The sequence below is a fragment of the Opisthorchis viverrini genome (genome assembly GCF_000715545.1).
Source record: "Opisthorchis viverrini unplaced genomic scaffold opera_v5_38, whole genome shotgun sequence".
Taxonomy (NCBI): Eukaryota; Metazoa; Platyhelminthes; class Trematoda; order Opisthorchiida; family Opisthorchiidae; genus Opisthorchis; species Opisthorchis viverrini.
Window position 1 is genome coordinate 1,960,353 of NW_008751695.1, and position 25,488 is coordinate 1,985,840.

Sequence of the window (25,488 nt, forward strand, 5' to 3'; positions counted from 1 at the left end):
CTTCCATTGAAGAATGTGTCCAGCACCAGAAGCTGCGTTGGTTGGGACATGTGTTACGTATGCCGAACCATCGTTTGGCGAAGAGAGTACTGTTCTCCATGCCCAATTCGGAGTGGCGTAAACAGAGAGGTGTCCAACTCTGGACTCGGCAGAGGAGTATGAAGGAGATCACGAAACGCTTGGGTGCTGTCGGTGCTACTCGCCTTCCAGGATGGGGACCGCGTTATCCTCACTGTGCCTGGTTGGAGACACTACAAGATATGGCTGCCAGCCGATGTCAGTGGCGTTCTTGTTTCTGTCCAGATTGCCTGAGTGAATGTCTGGAGGTGTAGGCACCTCGGAATGATTGTGTTAAGCTGGCACTATGTCCCTCCCCCATCTACCTTTATTCTTTTCTTTACAATAAGGCTTTCAAATAAGTCATGGTTGTACGGCAGTGAAGTATCGGTGTTGAACACTGATGTCATGCTGTCGGTGATGAAGCACGAGGGCTGGAATACTACCAGTTTGCCCAAGCCTAGACAGGGGAAGTCGAGATGCCGAGGTCGAGTTTGAACCGCGGACCTTGCGGTCCGTAAATTCTCTCTCTAACCACTGAGCCATCTCGCCTCAAAGTTGATTTTTGAAGACAGGTAAATGTTGGATTATCCAAAACCCGTGCTTTATAGGTACATCGGATCTCACCTTCCGCTTCTCACCACCACTACCTCATCACGTTAGTTTCTCTTCGTATACCGCTCCTTTGTTCCAGATATTCTGACGCGTCGGCGACTCCAAAGACCCTTAGAATTTGTCATCCCTTTTGGTGGATTTTACAGAGAGGATGTCATCGACCAGCTGATTTGGTGGTTTGACCCTGGCCTTCGAGGTGTGGTCTTATTTCTTCAACCTTACAGTCTCGTTAGTTTGTGTACCTCACTGTTGCGACTAACGGTGCAGATTCTCCACAAGTTGGGTTGTCGTACGATACAACACTAGCACTTGATTAACTTTGTTGCGATGGGGTTCATGACTGGTTCGGTTGTATGTTACAGGAGGCTTAGGAGACCGTGACTACCGTGTGTCCCATACAGCTCCTTGAAATATTCCAGATTAGAATTTCCGTCTAAGCAAACCAACTCGTGAGGTCTCGGGATGCCATAGTGGTCAACCGTACGGTAACTCAAGTGGCCGTTCGGCCTCCGGCGATAACGGTGGTCTTCGGTAAATCCGCTGGCTGCGACTGGATGAAACTCATTTTGTATTCCTGTGATAGTCCTGTATTAATAGTCCATTCAAATACCACACTTTGCAGTGACCTGCTCATCGTCGAATGCATGGATCTACTCGGCACTTGGACAATCCACTGGACTACAAAATTGGACGCGTTGGCTGAAGTGCCACTGGTCAACCGAACCGGGATTCTCATCACTTTGAAGGAGAAACAGAAGAAAATATTTACATCAGGACATCAAACGAAGCAGTTCGATTGCGCCACAGATGCCGCCATGGTAAGTTTTCGCTGTTAGGGTCGCAATCCGTGTTTAACTCCAGCCGTGGTAATTTTTTCGAATGTTGAGACCACTTGTGATGAAGAGTATAGAGGTCATTTCATTGGTGACAGCCGTCAGAAATGCGTGCATACGACATAGGACCGCTCGTCCTTGAGGACCAATACAAGGACATATTCTCATGCGTGGTTCCAGCACTGGTAGCTTTCCGCTTAAGAGGGACGATTCCAGTCGACCCCTTGAATCCTACCATAATCGTAACATCACCCCGAGTACTGGATTCCATCCCTCCTGAGGAATAATAACCGTAGCTGGATAGAAGCCTGCATAAGTCCGTTGGTATTTCACTTTAGTGCATATCTTACCCACTATTACAAACTCCATTTGATCTGGTGTGGGTATCTCTGTCGTCCCATTGGTACCCAACCTTCACCCATACTAACGAGATTAATGGTCTCCCATTACTTTTGATCCTGTTCTACTTGTCCTAAGAAATAGTTCTGGTCATAAAACGAAGGTATATATATATATATATATATATAGAAAATAATACCCTACCCTTCTGTATGGTAGTGGAAACGGAGGTTTGTGCTCAAGCTGTCGCCTTGGTTTTATGGCCATTTTCAATCAGTTGTTTCTAGTTCAAGCGCCAGATTGCTTATATTTTGTTCGGACAACTAGGAGAATCCTGCTCGCATCCAAAAACTACTAAAAGTTCAGGTGCTTAGGGTTTGTAATTTTGCAGCGTTTATCCAGAGCTTTTTGTCAATGAACCCTTGTTTCCCGTCTCTCACACGTACTGAAAAAAAAACGTTTTCTGTCACATTTAGGCGTTTGTACGAGAAGTTGATCTGATCATGTCGAAACGAGACTCGTGGGGCCCTCACTCTCCAAGAGATGGATCCCCTCCAACCCTCGAGACATAGGTCAATCTGTCATGCTTTCATCCAGTACGAGTTACCTGTGATAGATCGACAGAACTGACCACTTTCGCTTTGATACCCCCTTTCTATAGAACAGATGTACTCTTTGACTCAGTCCCGCTTTCCCGGGTGCGGTTCCCTCTGTTGAAATTAACTTGTGCTTTGACGTGTGTTCGCCTTTTGAATGCTATCTATGAAATACACAAATCACTGTTGATCTACTGAATTCTTTGAACAGTTCCACAAGTATGAGACAATTTTACGGTCACATGTTGCCTACAATAGGACTTATCTCAAGTTGATCACTTTTGTGTCCACTAAATGCATGTTACTGGGATATTGAAACACGCTTCTGAGTAATGTCTTGTTTGTAACATTCTTTACTTTAGGGTACACCTTGACTGATGTTAGTGTAAAGAACGATAATTCGACATTTTGAGTATGTAATTTGGCGTTTACGAAGAGACTGAATGATATTTGGAAACCGGGCCCGCAGACACTTGGATCCCCTAGATCCAGCGTTGCTTCATGCCGTTCCCCTACACAGCAATTCGTTTAACTAAAGGCAGTAAATGAGGTCATGCTACCCAATGAACTTTCTTCAGCTAGTTGCAAAAATGTCATTTTTACAACCTTCGAAAGGACATTGAATCAATAATATAACTATAGAGTAATGTGACTGGTGCCGACGCGGCGCTACTGTTTTTACCGTAAACTGGTTCCGAGGAGTATGCACTAGATTTTCACGCGGCAAGACAGAAGACACCAACTGACGATTAGCTTTGTGAGGGTGGTTAGTAGATAAAATTGAACTATTTACAAGATTGTCAGAGGTAGACAAGAAATGTTATCACAGTTCATTGGGACTTCATTGTGTTTCGCTCGGAACAACCAACCGGATGTAGCCGACCTTGTTGATGAGCACCCAGGCCGCTCCCCGTTTTCCAGCCCATCCGTTGCAGCAGCTTGTGCCCCTGGTTGGACTGCAAAAACAATAAGATTATGACAGGTGTAATAGGTCCACAATTAATTGGCAGAACTTTTAAGTACCTACTTCTGGAATCGGAGGTGCTCCAGACGACTGACAATTATGATAACCTAACCCGGGATAGCTTCCAGTAGTTGATAGGTCGTTCAAGTCGGTCAACTCCGAATCGAAAGGTGAAGTGGGAGCACTTTCTTCGTCCAAGTGGTCTCCGTCCTTTTCGATCCAGGGTGGAGTGGGCACTCGTTTCGTTTTCGTATCCTGAAAATTAGCACGAGTAGAAACTTTGGAGGTAATGTGGTTTACCGAAGCCCCGACAACAAAAGCCCGGCTGGTGACTGAAAGTACGCCGGGTAAACATCATCTTAATAGACGCACTGTGCCGTTAGCAACGTTAGAAGGCATCATATAGGTCGTGTGCACGATCGCTGACTGACTAAACAGTCGGAGTTGATCTGATGCAACTGAAAGAGAACAGGTTCATTTGGGCATCATGTACAAAAGGAATTGTGTAGGACCTTACTACGATTCGTTTTTACTTAGGCGGATAGGTGTATACCTGCATCTGTCCAGAACTCTGTGTGCGATTATCGAGGGCTAAAAGAACTAGTTGGGGAAGCAGCAGGAAAAGGCCATAGGATGAGTCTTTTGAAAAGTAAACAACGCCGAATCAATCAATGAAGAAAGTTTCGTCACCTAAAAGAGATGTTTAACAACCATTGCACTCCCGTAGAAGTATTATTTCAGTACTTTGCTTGTTTGTCCTTGAAGCTCAAAGTCAAGATTTCCAGTCACCATAGGCTTTTTGGGGCTTCATCAACGATTTTGCTGGAAGTTCGCTCTATGAAGTGGCTAAAGCCACTTACAATACTCCACAACCGACGATTCTCCCGCATAAACGCAGCTACTTTTTCAGTCCGTATATTTCACAGAATTACTCTAACATTCGGTTGTTCGTTACTTACGGGTTTTTCGGGATCCATCACTTGTCCTAGCGTGGACGGCACGAACGTCATGAACTTTTTTCGTCCCGATGCATCTTTGGGCTCGCGTTGCCACAGAGAATGGCCTCCTACACGCCTTCCATCGGCATGTGAGATACTATTGACGTAATCCGCTTTGGCGCGTTGGCTAAGTAACGGCCACGTACCCTGAGATAGTTGAAGAGACAACATCGTTATGTACATGCAAAATACATCTAGCTTAAGAACAAGGAAAACCGCATTCGAAAAATTCGGTGGGGGAAGAAGGACAATATTCGGCCCTCGTGCTTCCCTCGGGTGGCGTGGCAGTTGGGCGCCGAAATGGTGTTACAGGTGAATGATTATTATTATTCACCATCTGCGCACCTGTTTTCTACCCTAAGAGTCGAAATTAAAAACCAGAGGTTAGCATCACGTGAGTTGTGGCGTATGGTGTGCAAAAATTAACGATGTTCCTGGTATCGGTGAACTTGGACGCGCGGGGGCTTGAGTCAGCTCACCAACAAGACTATAGCGTTCGTGGCCTGTGATCAGATAAGATATCCTTACGAGTAGCGAACTGGAATAAGTATAAAAGGAACTACTAGAGGCCAGCGAGCTTTTCATACTTGAAATAACAATTATAAGGGTGACCCAGTGCTCATGGAAGTTACCTTCAGGATTTCCTCGAACTCAGAATCCAGATCCGAAAGCAGCAAAGATTCTCTAGTTAATGTGGTACAACCACCAGGTGAGCGACCACACCACTGTATGCTTGATTCGGATTTTCTGAAAGGCCGGTCCGCATCCGCAGTCAACTTAGCAGTGCGTGTGCTAACCGAATGGAGCACCCTTCGGTGCCTGAAAGGTGTGCTCATTTCATCTGCCGGAAAATCACTTTGCTCGTCATTTGCCAAATCTGTGGAGCAAATTTGAAACGATTGTATAATCGGATGGCAATGAACTTGTACTTGGGGTGATTTTCTCCTACAAACTTCGAAAAGTGGATGAGACCGAAGGGATAAACAATAAGATGATGATACCAGCTAAGGATATTAAGAGATGCGGAAATCACGCCTAAGTCAATAGCTATCAAATTCAAATATCAGAGCAGCTACATAAATCGTTCTCCCCACTACAAAATGCTCTGTACCAATGACAAACATAACACCCGGGTCCAATGCTGGACAGAAATTAACACTCGGCCTTACCAGGCCAAAGTGTCGACGGTACAAATAGATGCGTAACTAGTCCAATACCACACGCGTTCCAGAAGTGACTGAGACTACTAGTGAATCCGGGACGTGTCAATTGGACGCGCAAGGAAAAGTAAATGAGCCAGCACAATACTCTACCTTTAAGTTCATTTCGAAAATAAGCAAATTCGGGGTAGTAATTAGGATGGACTGATATCAATGTAGCTGCAACACTGACCCTTCGTCTCACCTGTGACATAATTAATCGGGATTTCGTCCCTTAGCTGAAACCAATTTATGCTGAAGTCGCCGGTGAAAACTCAAAATCTCATACAACAGGACGGAATCAATCGTATCACGCTAAACACATACCCTTTCGTCAGCCATTGTCGCACGTCGGCACATCCAGTTTAGACTGTGCATCCTTGTCGTGACCGACAGTCGTTAGCCTACTGGGGACAAGAGCGAGTAGACAGGGTCACGACTCGTGACCAACTAACCACCTTTACTCGTTTCTTTACAATAAGGCTTTCAAATAAATCATGGTTGTACGGCAGTGAAGCATCGGTGTTGAACACTGATGTCATGCTGTCGATGACGATGATGATGACCAACCAAACGTACGTTAACGGTAAGCTATCGTCTGCTTGCTGTACACATCCAGAAAATCGTATTCGAGAGGATTCATTACAAGGCTACTATATAGAAACAGTGTTGTAGGTATGACATTCTAATCCGAAATATGGCTGAAACGACGGGCAACTATGTCGAAGGCAACCAGCGTGATGTAAATTCACGGCGACTGTTAGTACCACAGATGGATGGACACAGTTTTTGAACAGGAGATGCGGTGGGGCTTTTGATCTCATCTTCATCGGTTGTTTTTGTGGATTTACGTTACATAAGGATGGCTAACAGAGGGCTGTGTTGACGATGTGATTTGGAAAACAGCACGGGTTAGTGAAGAATAAACATTCGCGCAAGATGTGTGATTTGGTGGAATAATCGAAATAGAATGCACCGAACAACACAGCATCCTGAAGATGACAAAACTGCGGTTAGTAGATGTAAGGACCTGCCTCAATGATGAAGTTTCGATTTGTTCAAGAGAAAGGTGTAAAAGACTTCCTATAGTGAAGAATCCAGCAGCAGTGAAATCGTTGCTCGACGAGTGCCGACAATTAAGCTTTGCGGCATGCCATGTGATTCCTTACAAAGGTGAAATAAATAAATGCTACGAAATATTTTCTTAGTATCATTGTGTTTCGCTTCAATTCCCTGTAGCAGGTGAGCACTGCTCTGGTAGGCTACACCGATCGCGCGCCCTATCTGAATTCGGTTCGGGGTGAAGGAGTGGGCTGCTTACTTTCTAGCCAAGAGTTTGTCCAGTATGAGGGAGAAATATTTAAGAAAATCGAAGTCACAGACTTACCTTCACAGCTTTCCGGAGAATTATGCGCAGATGACCCATCCACGGATCTTTCATGAGATGATGAGGAAGAAGGTGAAGTTGAGGACTGGCAATTGCACATGGTACTGTGTCTGGATTGTGAACCTGGCCTGGATAGGGTAAATTGAAGTGAGAAGAAGGTACTTGAGCGATGCAGCCGCTTTACTCAAAGTTTCACTCTATTCAGTAACAGATGGTTCGGGGGAACACTGTTGTGACATTTAAATACCCAGTACTTAGTAAGCGCGCGGAAGTAGGACGAATAATGCAACGATGCGGAATACACACAAACGCTGTACACTGAATAGTACGCATGTAATTTTTTTCTAATAATCACTCACTCGGTACAGGTCGAACTGGCCAAAGGAACTTTTTAGTCCGGACGAGGCTGCGTTTGCAGCCGGTCCGGCCTTTGAAATGCGTATCGATGTAATGGCATCGTGAGGACACTACTTGGTGATATCGCTAAACCCAGAAGCACTAGATTTAAGTTACACGGACTGTTCTGCTTCCTCGAAATGGAAATAAAGAACGTTATCAACATGGACAAATAATCTAAGTCCAAAGAGCAAAGCATTGTCAGCGTTTCGCGCAACAGTACCTAAGTGGTAGCTGAGATCGCTGCCACCGAAGTAAGTGATTTCAACAACCACAAAGAAGTAGGTTAGCTGTGCCGCTGGTTGTCCACAAAAGTTCCACGACTGCAGCGACCAGCCACACATAAGTCATCAGTGCGTTCAGCTGCCAAAAGCAATTTGACTTTACTCGTTTCAATAAAACAAGGCCAGTTTTTTGCTCATTAGACGTGGTCCTCCTCAGCTTTACCTCAATGTGCGCATGAGACTGTAATCGGATTTGCTTACAAAAGGAACTTACAAAAGTGAGTAGGAACTATAGGATGGATAGGTTTTTCGTCGTATTGCCTTGCAAACATCTGCTACCTCAGTGCCGAAGTGTCGAACCGGAGGAAGCAAACCGAGATATACAATCATTAGAAAGACTCAAACGAATCTCTCGTTTTTGATTTCTCCAACTGAATATGCCGCCTCATGTTCCAGCTGGCGTAAAGTTCGACATATAGGAGTATATTTTGTTGACAGTAACACAAGGGAATAAGATCCCAAAATGGACCCAACCGATACTACTCCCCCACGAAACCACCAAGGTCATCAAGGCCAGTCAACTGACATTCAAAGCCGACTAAGTGTGCTAGTCTAAAAAAGATCTTGCTGATTGGTCCTTCGGTCAATCTGACGAAACCTTTGTGACAAAAGCGAAATGTTGCCTACCGACTGTTTACCAAACATCTCGGAAACGACAGCTCTTGATTGGTCGGTCAAGGTAATGGGAACTTGACAATTCCTGATGTAAAATTAAGGTGAAGCAGAGGGTGATCTCAGTTCGGCTGAAAATTTGCCAAACACAAGTAGTAAACGCAATCCAGTCTAACACGGATTCAATGAGAATACGGCGCGAGTAGTGAAAGGAAACGGACTTTTTGCCACCACAGCCAATGATGGTCCGTAAATAAAGCAATGCAGGGCTGTTTTTTATGCCGGATAAAAACACTACCTGTCTGGGGTGCGGTTAAGGCCCAAGGTTGGCGAGATTACCAGACAACTCAGCCGGACGAACGTAATGACAGTAACTGCCGGTTGTTCAAGTTTCAAGAGTGGTGGGAAATCACTCCAATTTGGCTGCTTGACGACTCTGCTGGCATGAATAGGGCTGGCTCAAAAGACATACTTACTGTGACCTTTTATGCACACAAGGTCCTCGTTTTGGTTTCCTCCGGGTAGAATCATGGGCACGTGAAACATGGCCCTTTGAATGCAAACTATGATGATATGAATTGGAAGGTGACCCGGAGAAGTGCTGAGCTGTTGACCGAAGTGGAAAGGCCCCGAACCGGCGTCCGTGCTTTCGAGAAGCCACCGATGACGCACTGAATGGGGACACACCACTAGAAAGACGAGGTATTTTCAGGTTCACTGATAAGCCATCCGAAGAATCACCGCCACACACGGAAGCCCTCGAAGTCATGCGTAGTTCTGTCAAAAAGTTACCATCTCGTGCACTTTTCCGGTGCAGTGGTTTTGGGGTCCCGAAAAGGTCTGTACATGAACGAGTACTGGATCTTCGGCTTCCAAGGGGTTCACCGTCACCTGCATCTTCCTCGTCCGCCTCGTGTTCCTGTGAAGATCCTCCAGATTCCCCTTCGTTTGAGGATCCAGTCACAGAAAGCATGGAAGAGCCAGAGGAAACCTGACTAACACAATCTAGGTGATCCATACTGAAGCACCTATCGGTCTCATTCTGGAGAAAAAATGAGGCCCGAGAACTACAGTCTATAGATTCCATCCATGGATGTTGGTTACTTCTACTAGTTTCTGCGCAAACACCGACGCTGTCGATATCCATTTTTGAATGAGATCCAGTTTTTTCTGCTTGCCACTTTCGTTTCGATCCCGTCGGAGGCTTCTTCACTAAATCGCCGTGAGAACTGTTGGTTGGATAAACGCCAAAGATGGAATTTTTATTGCAAGTAACCAGGAATTTGCCCACGTTGGGCAGTGCAACAACACAAAGTCTCTAGAGCACTCACTGAGTATCTAGATGCCCACCGAACGAATCTGGGATATGCACTTCATTCTTCTTATCAGAGTGGGTGCTGCGACTTGTTCGAAAAGCCCGCGGTAAAGTGGGACTAGTGCTCGCACTCAACTGAGAAACCCGGCGGCTAAGTCGTGAGATTGCCCGGGCGGTTACTGAATCGTTCCTCAAAAGAGTGCGTTCAGAAATGGAACGGTTCGTATGAAATTGCGCCTGTTCATCATCCGCATGGAACTCAGTTGAAAGTGAACCCCCAGCAACATTCAACCGACGTCGATCTGATGTAAAAGTACAATGAGTTTAAGTAACTGGCACAACACAAGGAAATACCAAAACTATAGTAGGATCAAGCGCAGGTGATGTAGAAGAAAAAAATCAAAAGTAAACTACTATGATGCTGTTGACCCTATACCCTGAAAACCACTTAAACCATTAGGTTATGGCGGTATAATCACAATCATACGGTGACGAAAATCCTACGTTACCGATGAATACAGCGTTGACACTCCATTCTGGTTGGTAGTCTAGTTACAGCTGAACAATTATTATTACGGTAAATCGACCTTCAAGTGTTACAAGATGTCTCTATTTTTAACAGTACCACAACAGTTTTCCAGTAAGCTCCAAAGAGAGACCATCCTCAACCAACTTGATAGCGACAGCTTTCGAAAGCACTAATAACTCCAAAAAAGACCATCCCGTCTCCGTAGAAAAAAAGTCCGCCTCCAAGAAAGACCAAGATGTGAAAATCGAGCGCTGAACTTCCACACATCCGACAACAACCGAGTTTTCACCCGGTACCCCGTAGACAAAACTGTCCAGTAGGGTAATTGGTAGCCCTACCACATGACGTTCATTCGTATGACAGACCAATAAATTTACCCTTCTCTCAAGGGAACATCTCTTAGATGAGGTTACTCGTGTTGGAGGTCGCTTGTAATTTCTTCTCGAGAGGGAATAACCTTAATTTATTGTTCCACGGAGACCAACTGAAAATCGAGGGTGGTCTTTCCAAAACCTGATGGTAAAATTTCGAAAACCAAGACTAAAGACCCTGGAGGTCGTCATAACACAAAACCATAATTTAGAACAATACTTGATGGAACGCCGCCCACGTCAGTCATCAAGCGTCAAACGTAAGACGACTCCGAACAGTGTCGACACCAGAGTTGTCCCTTCCACCGGACAAACCTCCCTCACCAAAGACCACTTCGCACAAGAGATCACTTCTGCTGGATCGCCTGAAGCTGCTCCCAGCAGCTACGTTTCTTTCAGAAGGAACCTGTTTTGTTAGTATCTCTGAGTGACTAACCCAGAGCATGACAAACATATAAGACAACCCAATTTCAGTTCGCCTTATAGCACTACCATCTGGTCTAACTCAGAAGTGATACTACAGCAGCAACAGCCTTTTGCTCTATGAGTAACGAACTTGGGGAACGCAAACTGAGATTTCCACGACGATTCATCGTGGATGATAAGAAATAAGTGGGCTTCGTGCTTAAATGGACCAGGATTAGGTGTGAACTGTTGAAAGCATGCCCACAGTCATGCGGACGAACCATCGTGCTGTTGCTTTCAGTGCCTAGCGGCCATGCCTCCTGAATGATTCTCTAGGGCTTAAATACTAACAGGCTGCCCAAGTCTAGACAACAGCAGTTGAAATACTGAGGGTTGGGTTCAAACCATGGACCTTTCAGTCAGTGATTTAACACCATAACCATTGAGCTACCTAGAGTTTACTGCCACAAAACCATATCAATCTACCTCAACAAAGTTTCGTAATGGCATGGAAGAAACACGGACAGCAGGGAGACTTCGGGCTAGCCTACCACAAAAATCCGAACAGCTTACACCTCTAACATTTAGTCAATCTGGGTAGGACCTGACAGCACGAAGGCCACGGTTAGACGTCATACAGATCGATGTCTCTAGCCAAACACAGTGAGGGTCACGAGGACCGCATCGTGGAAGGCTAACAGCACCAAGAGCACGAACTTCGTAGTATCCTTCATTCCCCTTTGCTACGCCAAATGACCGACCTAAAGCTCTCACCTTGTTGTGGTTACCGGGTTTCTGTGCTACAGTGATACCACGGGCTATATTAGCTGGAACTCAGTTTCTAAAGGTTCAAGCATGCCGAAGAGGTCTAACTATTGAGTCATTGGCTCTGGGAAGGGTTCCCAAGACAACTTTAACCGCTGCTTTGTGGTTCAGACTTTTGAGTCAGAGGGCAGGGTAGGGTCCCCGAAAAAAACGTTACATCCTTTCACTGCTTTTTCGGTTAGGTGGGGGTATCCCAACCAAACCCCCTTCTTCGGCTGGGGCGACCGGGAAGCATCATTCGTTATTGCTGCTTTCTGCTCAGCCGCCCTCAACCATACCACCTCGCCCATCAAACGGTGCAGTGCGAGCAATCCACCTGCCAGTACCCTAGCCGGTATCCCGCATTCAAACCACCCCCAAAAAAGTAAACCAATATAAACAGTTACTAACCTCAAAAGATCTGATCAAGGTTGCAGCCCTAAACGTCCGTATTCTAAGTCAAATTGAGCAATAGGCATCTCTTGTTGAAACCTTGCTTTCCCTATCTGTCGATACATGTCGGGTCTCAGAAACACGCACACAAAACCCCACTGCGGTCGTTCACCCCAAACCGCTTAGGATGAGCTCAAACGTTCCACATTTCACTCTCTCGGTATCCGATAATCCTCACGAAATGTCTCGCGGTATCTAAGGTGTCGGAGTTGCACTCGATCGCAAGGCCGAACGCAACTTACTGGACCGGATCTCAGTAAACAGACAACTTTGCGCTGTGCTGTTGTTTGACTGAAGTCAACTTAGATCGGTGCGGTAAACGGTATTTATTTCCCGTGTCAGCATACGCCCGACAGACTGTAGTTCTGAAACTGAGAAGGACGGTCTCATCAAGATCTGTCACTACTGCTTCGATCAGCACGAACGAGAGATATAGTAATCCTGGTGGGTGATAGTGATGCCTAGGTTGGATGACTAAGTCCGGAAGAAGCTCAGAAAGAACGCCACTGACATTGATTAGCCGCCATTTCTTGCGTCTCCAGCCAAGTATAGACGGGGTCACGGAGACCCCATCCCGGAAGGCGTACAACACCAACTACACCCAAACTCTTCATGATATCTTTCATGCCTTTCTGCCAAGTCATGTGCTGTCCACCTCGCGGTTCGCGCCATCCTGAAGGAGGCATGGAGAACAACACTCGTCTCGGTAGGCGGTGTTTCGGCATGCGTAGCACATGACCGAGCCATCCTAGTCGATGATTCTGGATGTTTTATCGGATTGAAGTGCCTACAGCACAAGCAAATACCCGTTTTCTAATCACTTCGTTACCAACACGCTGAGGCCATTCATAACCAGCCACGCTTCTGAAGCATCGGTGGTCGATAACCTGAAGACGCCCCACATCTCGAGCATCACGGGAATATCGTGATAAAAAACTTTTGGCATGCTCGTCTTAGATTCGCAATGAATGGTGAAAGTAATCAAGGCAAGGTCTAACTCACCTGAGCATGGTGTGACACCTTCAGATTCACCACATTCGACAAAACACTGGTTGTGTGGTTGTTCTGCACACGCGGAAGACGTCCGACAACGACTGAAGAAACCACAGTCGGGTGTTCCGTGGTACTGCGCATCAAATATGGCATCAGACAGTGTATAGTCAGGACTTGTATTTACGATGCCTAGGTTCGCTATGAAACTACGGTCGCGAGCAGACTTGTGTTGCATTTTATGATATCATTATTCGATCCAAGGGGGAAGATCAGGAACGCTGGAATTGAGAAATGGTTGCAAACTGGATGTGATATGTGTCCATGATATAATCGAAAACGTCAACGGAATCATGTGTGTTCAGATCCAGCAAAAAGGCATTGAGAATTTGTGTTAGTATGGCTCCCCAATTACGATAACCATAAAATTTATCTGCGTGTAAATTATGGGGTTTAAGATCCGCTATTATTATAATTTACTACAACGCCGGTGATTAAAAGGGTACACGCTAGCCATACATGGAAAACTCCACCTAAACCTGAAATAACCCTCCAGGCAGAGAAATCAAACACGCCAAAGCACAGACCACCGTTAAAAGCTGCACAAGTACGTTGAAACTCATTTGAACAGTCAAAAGTGGGTATTATGAGGAATTCGTTAAAAGCTGCACAAGTACGTTGAAACTCATTTGAACAGTCAAAAGTGGGTATTATGAGGAATTCGTTAAATCGTTCTTCACACTACTACCATCGAAGGTCCTACTTCCAAGATGCTTCTGTTGGAAGTCCTGCTTGCTGCTTCTTCGCGAGTTTGCTTTCAGGTACTGAAACGACAAGCCACGGATATGGTTGACGCTTTGATAAGTGTCTATCCATTCTGAAGCATCACTGAAATGAACGAAGCTTGCCGGAGTTGGTTGATAAGATTGCCCTCAGTATTTGACAGTCATAGCTGTGGAACTGTTCAGCCGTTATTTGCAAGCTTCCCGACCGCCTCGCAGACCATACGTACTGGTGAAGAGTGTGGAACTCCACAGTCCTGCGAGCCCAAAAAACCTGCCACCTTAACGTGGTGATGGGACCACACAGACTCGAACTCCGTTTCACAAGGTGTAACATCCTGGGGGCGAGATGGCCCAAGTGGTTAGAGTGCGAATTTACTGACCGGAAGGTGCATGGTACGAGCTCGACCTCTGCCTTTCGACTTCTCCTGAATATGCTTGGGCAACTTGGCAGTACCCCAGTCCTCGTACTTTCTTCGAGTGGCATGGCAGATAGGCACCGCAAGGGATGCCACAGCTGAACGTTTTTTTGTGGAAGTGAGCGAGTGAGCCGACCGTAAAGTTTGGTGAACACGGAAGTTCAAGGAAATGGGAGGAACCCTGAAAGGCGGAAATGTTTGAAGGATATTCAAGTTGATTTGTGCCACCCGTCCACAGAAACCATCTGTGAGCGAAATCAGCAAGGGTCTACATTTAGTGACCACTTTGAGTAAAGAAAGCCTCGAACTTTGGGCCGAATTCTTCGAACAGCAGTAGTTATCATGGATACCAGCTGTCACTCATCTGCAGCCCGCAGTCGGCGTAGAATCCTGGACGGTGAGGGTGGTTCTGCTGTAGCACCCTTAAGGTGTCTTGCCACCGTGTCACCCAAAGGAAGCACGAGGGCCAGATACTGTCAGGCTTCCAGAGGGTAGCCGCTTTTGCTTAGCACAGGACCGGACAAAAATAACTTTTTGGGATAGACGGTCATCTGTCTCGCGAATTATATGTACTAGATAGTGTAACCTATGAATCCTGGTAATTCACTTACCACGGGAGATTTACTCCTTCCTAAAACCATCTGGCGCGCCCAAGCATCATTAATCCAACGCCACCTAAGCAGACCAATGTTTCTGGGGCATCGATGGTCAAACATCGACAGCGCATAAGACATAAAGCAGTGGATTAATCCGTCGCTCCGGACAGAAACGGGCCCTCCCAATTCGACAAGCGATCTCGCCTCCAGCCAATCCACTGGAATCTATAGAACTCCGCAGGTGAACAAATTTATTTACAGCGCTGACAGCTTGGACTGCAAGCATCAGCTTTGGGTTTGACCTTTCATTTTGCGCAACACTACACTTTGTAAGTATGGAGAGCATGCCGAACCGTGTGGTAGAATTGTTCAGGTTAAAATAACTTGCACCTTAAGGGGACATGAAACAAAGGGAAATAAGGTCTGTATGATGAATTTCTGTGAGTCAATGCTCCGTAGGCATCCCCATCCCCGATTTTCCAAAGATTGGCAGAGGTGTTTCAAGCGGCTGATGTGCCGCACTTTACGTCAATAACATCCGAAAAGGGAGTGTGGGAGTGACAGTCTTATCTTACACCAGTACACATGGTGAGATATCACTATTACCACAACTTTTCGATTTTTCATTTTTGTGACCTATGAGGAGTTCATGAAAGGCTCCGTAGGATTTCAACAACAAACAGAACCTCAATTCGGCTCATATCACTGATACCTAAAGCGCCATTTAGCGACAAGGTATAACGAAAACGAGGTATTTATCGTGCAGGTCCAATTTGTACGGGACGAACTAACGAGAAGTTGTTTACGAGGTTGTGGTAATAGCATCAGCATTACGTTGGGAGCACAGGGCCATAGTCTTTGCTGGTTGCTGGTTGGTTGGCATCGCCGCTAGCGCGCGGTTGTACGCTCGGGTGCCGTCACTCCTCGCTGATTGGATGCCTGTGCCCTCAATATTGACGACCAATAATATTCACTCCTGATGTGGCCGATTTTCAACGAAAGTCAGTGTTGAAGGAAAATTTTCGCGGAGTCCTAGAGGCACACCTAAAATTTCGCTGAAACCGTGGTTCGAAAAAGGAAAACTTTAACATAAAGTTTTATCATTTGATGGTAATTATTCGGCCACTTGAGATCTCCCCAAGCAGTCGCAATTTTAGAAGTTGTTTAGACGGACTCGCAGTCCGCTGTGCGCGCAGGATTGGTATTTTAGTGGCTGTCGGTGGCTTGGAGCGTTGTCGCTATAAAAACGGCGGGAAATTTTGTGGAAAAGCTGGTTCTTCGGGTGTTTTCTTACGCGCTGGATTTGGAAATAATCTCAAAACGACTTGGACAATAATCGCGCCATTTAAGTCCGCGTAGACTCAAAGTAAAGCAAGCGTCGCGACCTGGATATGGAAAATTTTTCTGTGATGGCGGCAAGCGTCCCGCTGAAGCTCAGGACTTCGTCACGGCTAGTACGTTTTTTTGTTTTTTATGATATTTAGCATACGTTATATCCGGCCTAAGGCAAGGTTTGATATCCGCTGATTTACCGAGCCACCAACAGTGCCGTCAGTTTAACTGTTGGGTTTGTGAGATGATCAAGCAGATGGCACAATTAGATGGTCACTGCTTTCAAGTCCTAGCACAAATTAAATGGACCGAAACGGTCTTGTAGGTAACACGCTGGTCTGGGAACTATTAGACATAAAGTGAACTCCGGGTAAGCCATCAGACTGGGTATGGTTGTCATGGTTCCGTCATCGCAACGCCGTACTTGAGTCCATGGACAGCCCTGCACATGAATATCTTGGATGCGTGGTTTAAGTGTGTTATTGTAGGTAGGATATTCTTGGGTCTATCGGGGGTTCATAGTGGTTCATTACTGCCACTCAAACGAGGTAATAAGAGAGCAGTTTCTACATTAAGGGCTCAAAATAAAGTGCCTCCCATAAAAAAGCTGTCACAATTCCTAACTACTTCAATGAGGCGACACTCCCTTATTTCAAAAACGGTTATCGATATGTACGTGTAGGTGATAGGTATGCGGTTGATGCAAACTCATGAGGATATATGCGAGAACGAGGGGCCTGTATTGGCCACATTTTGTTCAACTAAGTTAGCGCAGGGCTTGCAGAGACATAAGATCAGTGGTACCTGGTGTTGTTGCGTGTGTGCGCGACGAGTTGATCTAAGATCCGAGCTGCTGGAGGCCAAAGAACACCGTGGAACTTTGCAAAACCGGTTGCCTTTGACGCGCCAGATCACATGTATTCGATGAGTCTCCGCTAGCATCTTTTGCTCTTCTATCAATGATGATGAAAATCATGTACTTTGGTGTGCACTTTGTACCCACAAAGTGGGTGATGATGTTTCTTCCAACAAGTGGGTGACGTACAGTCAGGTATGATCATAATGGTATAGCCAGAATAAAGGATGCGTTTGTTCGTAGTTGCATGTAATGGAGCACTATGCGATGGGGTACAAACAAAGGAAGGGAGGGCATAGTTGCGTGTGTGCTACCAAATTGGGTGTAGCGGTGCCATGCCATCATTGCACTGAAATGCTTCCGTTTCTGGACAGCTTGTATGTGCAGTTCTGTGAGGAGGGGGATATTTTTGGTTGGCCGAGGAAAATCCTCAGATGTATGACAAAGCTTTAACAAGATCTCATAGATTTTGCCGGTCCGTTTAGAGGGGTAGTGTGGTGCGGCGCTTTATATACATTCGAAGTTGTTTTAGTTTTGCTTGTAGTGTGACACATAAGTTCAGTGCACGAACCTGAAGTGCTCGGGTCGCCTTTGCAAATTTAAAACACATGGCTTCAAGGTAGTATATCCGTGAATATCAAGTAAAGTGTGTATCCGGCTGCAGTACGGACTGTTCTGTTGTAAGACTGTAAGACCTGGCCTGTTTAAGAAGTGGAACCAAGGCGTTTTCACATGTTTCACAACGGTTGTCTCAAAACCGAGGCTCGTGTTGGTCGGTGTCGGCGAATTCGTAAGGCGGCATTTAGATAGCGATTTTTCGGTTGCGCGCTTGGGATTTCCACTGAAGGATGTGTCCTTGCAGTCTCCGAGTGGATCATTATCATTATCTGAGACAGTTGGAACGCATCGGGTTTGGCTACCTTACTAGTTCATTTATTCGGATATAGTCGAAAAGATTTCTGAAGGGAGGATGGGCTGCAATACTTTGACATGAATGAAGATTTGGATGAAGCCCAGAAGGGTGACCACTGTTGAATTAGTGATGTAAATATTCCAGGTTCAGTACGGACGCCGATCGAGAATTGTGGACAAATGGATTTGTTAAGCAATTGGTGAGTTAGCTACTGCACTTTTGTTTAATTATTTCTTTTAATTGATATCGCAGAAAATGTTCAGGTGCCGTAATTGATTATACCTTTTTTCAGAAACCCTACCTAGTAAAACGCTCAGAATTGGACTGAACATATATTATGTTTGTACGGATGCAACCAACAATTAGAAACCTGATTTGTTAAAGGAAGCTGTGTATTTTTCAGGCATGGATTGTTGGCAGGTGGATGATGTATGGATATGAAGGACCGTTGCTGGTTGTTGGATTAGTCTTTTATTTATAGTTGGAACATTATGGTTAGCTACGACCATGTGCACGGGTCCGGCAGTTACCATAAGTGGCCTCGGCGGTGAGGTCGAGAATGGTTATGAGCAAAACGGGCCGTCGTTTGCCATTGGACTTGGCTACTGGATATAGTTGAGGCCCTATAATCAGCGGTGCACACTGACTCTGGCCTTTCAATTACGATAAGTAGCCAAGGATGGCGATATCGACTACAGTTACGAGTGCGACTGGCCGTCGTTGGCCGTTAGATTGAGATATCGCACATAGTTGGGCCTCATTCTTATCGGCCCGCATAAATACTGGCCTGGTGTTTACTATTGATAGCAGATATAACCGAAAGTGCGCACAGTTATGGGTTGGACTGGCCTTCGTTGAAGTTAAAATAAGACAATGCGCATAGTTGAGGCCTAATAATCAGCGTCGCAAACAGGCACTAGCATGGCGGTTTCAGAAAGTAGTCAAGATAGGCGATATCCCATATAGCTGTGAGTATGAAGTACGTCGTTATCCATTAAATTAGGTGTGTGTGCATGGTTCTGGCCTCGTATTCATCGGTTCGCATAAATGCCCGCCCGGTGTTTATCAAAAGTAGCAAAGATAAGCGACAACGCGTACAGTTACGAGCATGACATATCGGGTTGGATTAAGTTACCGGTTAATCAACGCACATAGACATGGAACTGGCAGGAACGATAAGTAGCCAGATAGTGTAACATCGAGTATGGCAATGAGTTTGACAGGCAATCGGATTAGGCTATGACGCAAATTTGAGGCCTTATTTTTGCCGGCCCACATGGATACTGGCCTGGTGTTTACTATAGGCGACACAGATATGCGGCATCGCGTATGGTTATGGTTAGGAAAGGCCGTAATTGGCTATTGGATTATGCTACTGTGCATGAATGAGGTCTCATAATCGGCGTCGCATTTAGGCGCAGGCCTGGTATTTACAATAAGTTTTCGAAATGAGTGACAACGCATACAGTTATGAGAATGAGGGACGTCGTTGGTCATTGGAATAGGCTACCGTGCATAGGTGAGACCCTACAACCGGGATCGCCGGACAAGATATATTTTGCGATTATAGTCGCACGTGTTAAAGCTTAGGGGTGTAAAGGAAACTAACCCCAACAAGCGGGCTCCCAGAGCGAAATTTGCATTAGATGTTCTTTAAATTCTCAAAGAACACCGAGGAACGTCAAAATATACTAAAGTGCGATTTCGTGTTTTATATCGCGTAAATCGGTGAGCAAATGCAAATCGGTGAGGATCCGTGATCTTGAAATTTCGATCACTTAAAAAAGGTGCAATTACAACATATCACTGGAACGTACACATGGATCGGAAACCCTATAGTTTCGGCGAAAATGATTTGGCTGTGCAAATAGCCAGCGGGAAACTGTACAGGGTCGAGATTTGATGTTTTTCAGATTCAAACTAAAACGGTTATGCAAGTGACAAAATACGTAGTGTTTTAATATGAGCAAAATAAAAGCGAAAAACACCACAGAGTTTCAACGCTTTGTCAATTTCCTAGGGCAATTTTTTGATAAATGAAGGCAAAAATGGAGAAGACGAAATAATATTGACTATTGTGAGCTTACCTCAGCATTCCCACAATGGAATTCAATTTTCGAAAGCTACGACGTGTCCCTGGTGGACTAAAAGAGACAGGAAATTGAGTTCAGAGTACGCGTGTAATCTTTTGAGTCCCGTTTATGAATCCCAGGGTATCAGCGATGCCAGGAAAGTATTCCACTGGGCCTTTTCCCCCAGTGGTATGATGGACAATGAAACACGTTGAGTTGCGAAAAATGACCTTAGATTGGAATGGTTTTTTGTCTGAGCACATGTGCAACAGAGTGCAATATTTTGGCGGAAAAATTTTATTTCAATCTCAAAGATGTTGCAGGTAAGAGCACTGTGCGGCTAATGGGTCGCTGCATGAACCCGCTAGTCTGGCAGCCGTGCGGCCCAATCGCTAGCTTGGCGCTGACTGGTAAATAATATGGACCAATTGCTATTCACGTTCCGGTATCTTCCATACTCGGGGGTCGATGGGCCGTCCAGAAGTTTCAGAAAATTTGCCCTTATTTTCGATCTAATTAGGACATGCCATGCGTGGGATGCTGATTTGTATTTTGAGCTTGATACACCCATGTGCGAAGTGCGATATCACTAAGCCCATAACCGCACTCACAGGGACCTGGCTCACACCAGATATCTCTGACGCGGAAATCTCGATAAACTGTTACTCTATTTTTCGAGATGATTCAAAACGAGAGACGGCTGGTATGGGTCGTGGGCTAGACGCACACCCAGAATTTCTCTGAAACCGTGTTTCGAAGGAGGAAAACTTAAACATTAATTTTCAACGTTTGATGGTAATTTTTCTGGCGTATGAGATCTTCCCAAACGGCTGCCGTTTTGTTGAAACTTGTTTAAATCTAATCAATCCCCACGATATTCAAGGCCCGCGATATTTATATTTTAAATGGCTGCTACGGCTGAGCACGTGAATGCGGAGGATGTTTTTCGGAGAATTTAGCTCGTCAAAGTTTTCTCATTCATTGCATTTCAAGTCACTTTGAAAGAGAACCAGACGGAATATTTCGTTGTTTTCGTCCGCATACACTCCAAAATGTGCAGCAATTCTTTACTTTTGTATGAAAAAGCCTTCTACCGTTGCAGCAGACATCCCTACAGACGAAGCCGAAGCCGTGGAATTCGTCGCACCTAGTAAGTTCATGGTTTATTGTGTGTACGTTGTAGCACACTTCGTACTGATTGTCCGGCAAGGTTCCAAGTTCGCCGGTACCATGGCCGCTTGAGGGTTACTTCCTGCTACCTGCAGCACAACCATCCACGCAGCAAGTTTATTTTTGACAGGCTCCCCATCAACCGGCGACTGACAAATGATGAATTAAAGGAGTGTTCTACCCTTTTGAAATACGGTGCTCCGTCATCGGAGATTCGGCAGTACGTCGCCGACCACTTTGGAAAGGTACTCACTATCAAGGATGTGCGTAACTATCGCGTCAAGTGTCGACCCCCATTGTTAAGTAGGTCGTTGGTTACCTTTTAGTTGGTTTCTTAGATGACATGTCGTCCATCATAGCCAAGTTTCGAGAGTGCGGTCGCGTGCTGCTGGTGGAATCGGAGGGTGGCAGATATAGTCACCTGTGCTTTTCTCGAACGCAGCAGATAGCACTCTTTAGACGTTTCCCGGACGTTGTAAACGTTGATGCTACACACGGTACTAACCGTCTTGGGTAAATAAATTTCGAGCCACTGACGTTCGCTGTTAAGTTACAAGCTTTATACATTCCTTGTGACAGATGGCATGGGGATCGGTCGACCCGTAATGTATGCCTTTGTCGAAAGCGAGCATTTTGCGCCATTGCGCAAGCTGTTCAGCTTGTTCAAGGATATGATGGGTGGACAATATGCAGTCAAAACGTTCGTCATGGACAAAATGACTTCACAGATGCGGGCTGCCAAAGCTGTATTTGGCTGCGACGTAATGCTGTGCTATTTTCACGCACGGCAAGCCATCCGGAAGCACGTATGTTTCATAGCTTTGGTGTAACTTTTGCAGACAATTTCCAACCACAGTCGACACATATTCCACCGCATGGCTCGCTTTGATAATGCAGCTGAGTAAGTGACTGTGCACCAAACACTAATCCCGTAGATTTCGCCACGATTTGCAAATCTTGAGGCGAACAGATCCCAGTTTTGTCTCTTATTTGACTGCCCACTGGCTCCACATCACTCGAAAGTGGGCCATTCATGCACAACGTGGGTTGGTACATTTTGGGAATGTGACCAACAACCGCCTGGAGAACGCCAACGGGCGTTTGAAGAGGCGCGTGCATCACTCAGATAGCCTAGAGCATGCCGTTCTGAAGGTCGCTCATCACAGCGAATGGCTAATGCGGGAATATGAAATGCACACCACTTATTGTTGTGACCGTCGAGAAATTCGGGAGGGAGATATCTACGTTCTACGTGTGGTTTCCCGGATGACGACATACGCCGCTAATCAGGTTCTCAGGCACATTGGAATATGCACGCCAAATCTGCTATACAAGCAGACAGATCGCTTCAAGGTGAGAAGCCCGTTGTTAGTAACAGTCAGTTTGTGGTACAAACCCCCAAATGTTCTCAGACAGTAAACACCTCGGCCGGAACCTGCACGTGCATATTTTACCAATCAATGTGGCTGCCTTGTGTACACCTATTTTCAGTATTCAGAGGCCACTCGTTCCCATGCGGTAAGTTGATTGATCGAACATGCAGTGTCTAGGTCAATTTCCAATCCATCAAAGGTGGCTTGCCGAATATAACCTACCGGAGGAAGGAGTACCTTTATCTCTGGTTCCAAAGCCAGATCCATCACCAATAGAGCATTTGCACAAGCAGCTTGATCGGTTGGTTGGCAAACTGAAGCTGCTGGATCCGCGTAAGGCTGCTGGGTGCATGAAGCGTCTGATTGTCCAAAGCCAGCTGATGTTGCGTCAAAATGCAATTAGTGCACAGGACAACCAGCCTCTGGTGTTAGATGGCAACCGCAAACAACCACGGTGGCGTTCGACGTCAAACGACGCTGTTCCCTGTGGTCTCTGTGGCCAGCCAACTGACCCTGCTGATTGGTGGTGTCAACGTGATCGACTTCCATATCACCGTTATTGCTGCGGCAATGAGCCCTGCCCGCTGTGTGGAGAAAATCTTCAGGCGCGTCCACCAAGTGAGTGCACATGTATAAATTAAGCTATTCCCATTAGTTGCCGGTCAGTCTACCTACCGTTCAGCTAAAAGAGCTTGCTTTGATGTTGATCTTGATCGGTCCATGGAGGACAAGCCGAGTGTGCCCCGTAAGACAGTCGCAATCAAACTGTTTTGTCCAATTTCGGAGTTGATGGAGACCGGTAATTTGAGGCCTAATTTTTTAGCATACGCTTTGCAGACCTCGCTTTCGAATCCCGTGATGACGAGGAATTCGTGTGATTGTAACTCGAAGGCCTCAAATGCCGATTCAATGAACCCATGGCAATCCGCAACGACTATACATTTATCCCTCATCACGGTAATGGGAATTATGAACCACTAGGTAAGCAAACAAATAAAATTCCATTACATCCAGATGCTTAAGTGCTGTTCCAGAAGGTTAATTGCTTGCCCATTTTCCGTTTCAGAATCCTTGTCCCGTGAAGTGGATCTCAAGAACTTGAAAAATGGAGCGACTACCAATTAAGCTTGTATCAGTGATGCTAATGAATAAAATGCAATTCGCCAATGGTCTTTTCGTAAATTCATGGCTGGCGCATCATCAACGCGTGGAGTTATGAGTATGGAGCGCCGTCGTTGGCGATTGTATTACGTTGCTGTGCATAGGTGAGGCCCCATAATCTGCATCGCGAATAGCAGTTACGCTAAGTAGCCGAGGTGAAAGACGCCTCATTGTTTCGGGCAATGGACGGAGTGGTTGAGGGCGTACAATCAAGGTAGGAGTTGGGACGGCGCTATCAAAATGGGTAGTGATTGCAGTATGACAGGCGATGACCACCGTTTATCGTTGGGTTAGTCTATTATGTGTTGCGGGGCATTATTAGGTGAATTCGAGTACAGTTGTGAGTATAACAGGCTGTCAGATTATGCTATCACCCATAGTTGAGCCCTTGTTTTTACCGGTCGGCATATATATTGGATTGATGTTTACTGTGGGTAGCGAAGATAAGCGGCATCGCGTATAGTATGAAAGGCCGTCAGCTTTATACTCAGCGTTGCACATAGACACAAGTGTTGCAATTACGATAAGCAGCCAAGGTAGACGATATCAACTGCAGTTACGACTATGACGGGCAGCCGTTGGTCTTTAATATGTCGCACATAGTTGGAACCTGGATCCTATCGGCCCGCATAAACACTGGCTTGGTGATTACTGTGGGTAGCAGGCAGGTACGACAGTGAACATCGGTGTTTAACACTGATTTCTCTCTCTCCATGATGATATAAGCAGCAGACATCAGCGAGAGCGCGCACATTTATGGGAACGACAGGTCACCGTAGGCAGGTAAATACACTTCGCGACATCAGCGAGAGCGCGCACATTTATGGGAACGACGGGTCACCGTAGGCAGGTAAATCAGTACACTTCGCACGGCCGAGGCTTACTAAACAGCGTCGCACATAGGCACTGGCCTAGCAGTTTCAATAAGTAGTCAAGGTAAGCGATATCGCATACAGTTATGAGTATTGGGTTAATCGGCCTTATTTTTACCGGTCGGCATATAAATTGCACTGATGTTTACTGTAGCTAGCGAAGACAAGCGGGATCGCGTATAGTTAACGGTATACAAGACCATCATTGACCATCGGATTATGTTACTGTGCATAGGTGCAGTCTCATTATCAACGTTGCACATAAACGCGGGCCTAGCAGTTACAAGTATTCGAGATGAGTGAAAACTAGTAGAGATACGAGTGCAAGGGGCCGTCGTTGCTCACTGGATTGGGCTGCCGCGCATATGTGGGGAACCTTAATTAGCGTCGCACACAGACACGGATCCAGGAGCTACAGTAGGTAGTCGAGGTGAGTGACAACGGCTACCGTCATCGTGGATACCGCTTCATGTTTGGTGGTCACCACCTATAGAACGTCATAGTTATAATAGGAAAGACGCCCACAGCATTCTGGTAACGCTATTATCTACAGGCTAGTTATGCATATCTGGGAAGGAAGATCATCCACAGATGTCCGTCGCACTGCCACTGCAAGCTTGTGCTGTAATATAAATTTATTGCTCTTAATGGAACATGAGACGAATGGGGAAAATGTGTTGTGAGCAGGTTCACCAAACAAAAATATCCCATTTGTTAAATCTGAGGTGTCTAAAGCAAACAAACGCCTGCGACTGATCCTATAGGGTGGTATTTGCGTTAAATACTCTTAAGATG

General features: G+C 45.8%; 3 protein-coding genes across 3 annotated transcripts in view; 2 read left to right on the forward strand and 1 right to left on the reverse strand.

The window, feature by feature from the left end:
- The window catches only part of T265_02944 (hypothetical protein), a gene marked incomplete at both ends in the record, with an annotated part of 104,689 nt that extends 98,413 nt beyond the window's left edge, over positions 1-6,276 (forward strand). The window contains 3 exons of the mRNA XM_009167308.1: positions 1,295-1,490; positions 2,321-2,364; positions 6,084-6,276. Coding sequence (XP_009165572.1) covers positions 1,295-1,490; positions 2,321-2,364; positions 6,084-6,276 — 433 coding nt within the window. The remainder of the gene's footprint in view (positions 1-1,294; positions 1,491-2,320; positions 2,365-6,083) is intronic.
- Positions 3,085-13,556, reverse strand: T265_02943 (hypothetical protein; the record flags this gene model as incomplete). The annotated part of the gene is made up of 7 exons (XM_009167307.1): positions 3,085-3,659; positions 4,364-4,549; positions 5,035-5,279; positions 6,989-7,116; positions 8,757-9,509; positions 9,612-9,897; positions 13,160-13,556. The coding sequence occupies 7 exons, from the start codon at positions 13,383-13,385 to the stop codon at positions 3,456-3,458; spliced, it is 2,028 nt and encodes a 675-aa protein (XP_009165571.1).
- Positions 9,048-9,275, forward strand: T265_02945 (hypothetical protein; the record flags this gene model as incomplete). Its single annotated transcript, XM_009167309.1, has 1 exon — positions 9,048-9,275. A coding segment is annotated over one exon (228 nt), but the record flags the coding sequence as incomplete, so codon positions are not given.
- Positions 13,557-25,488: the final 11,932 nt, after the last annotated feature.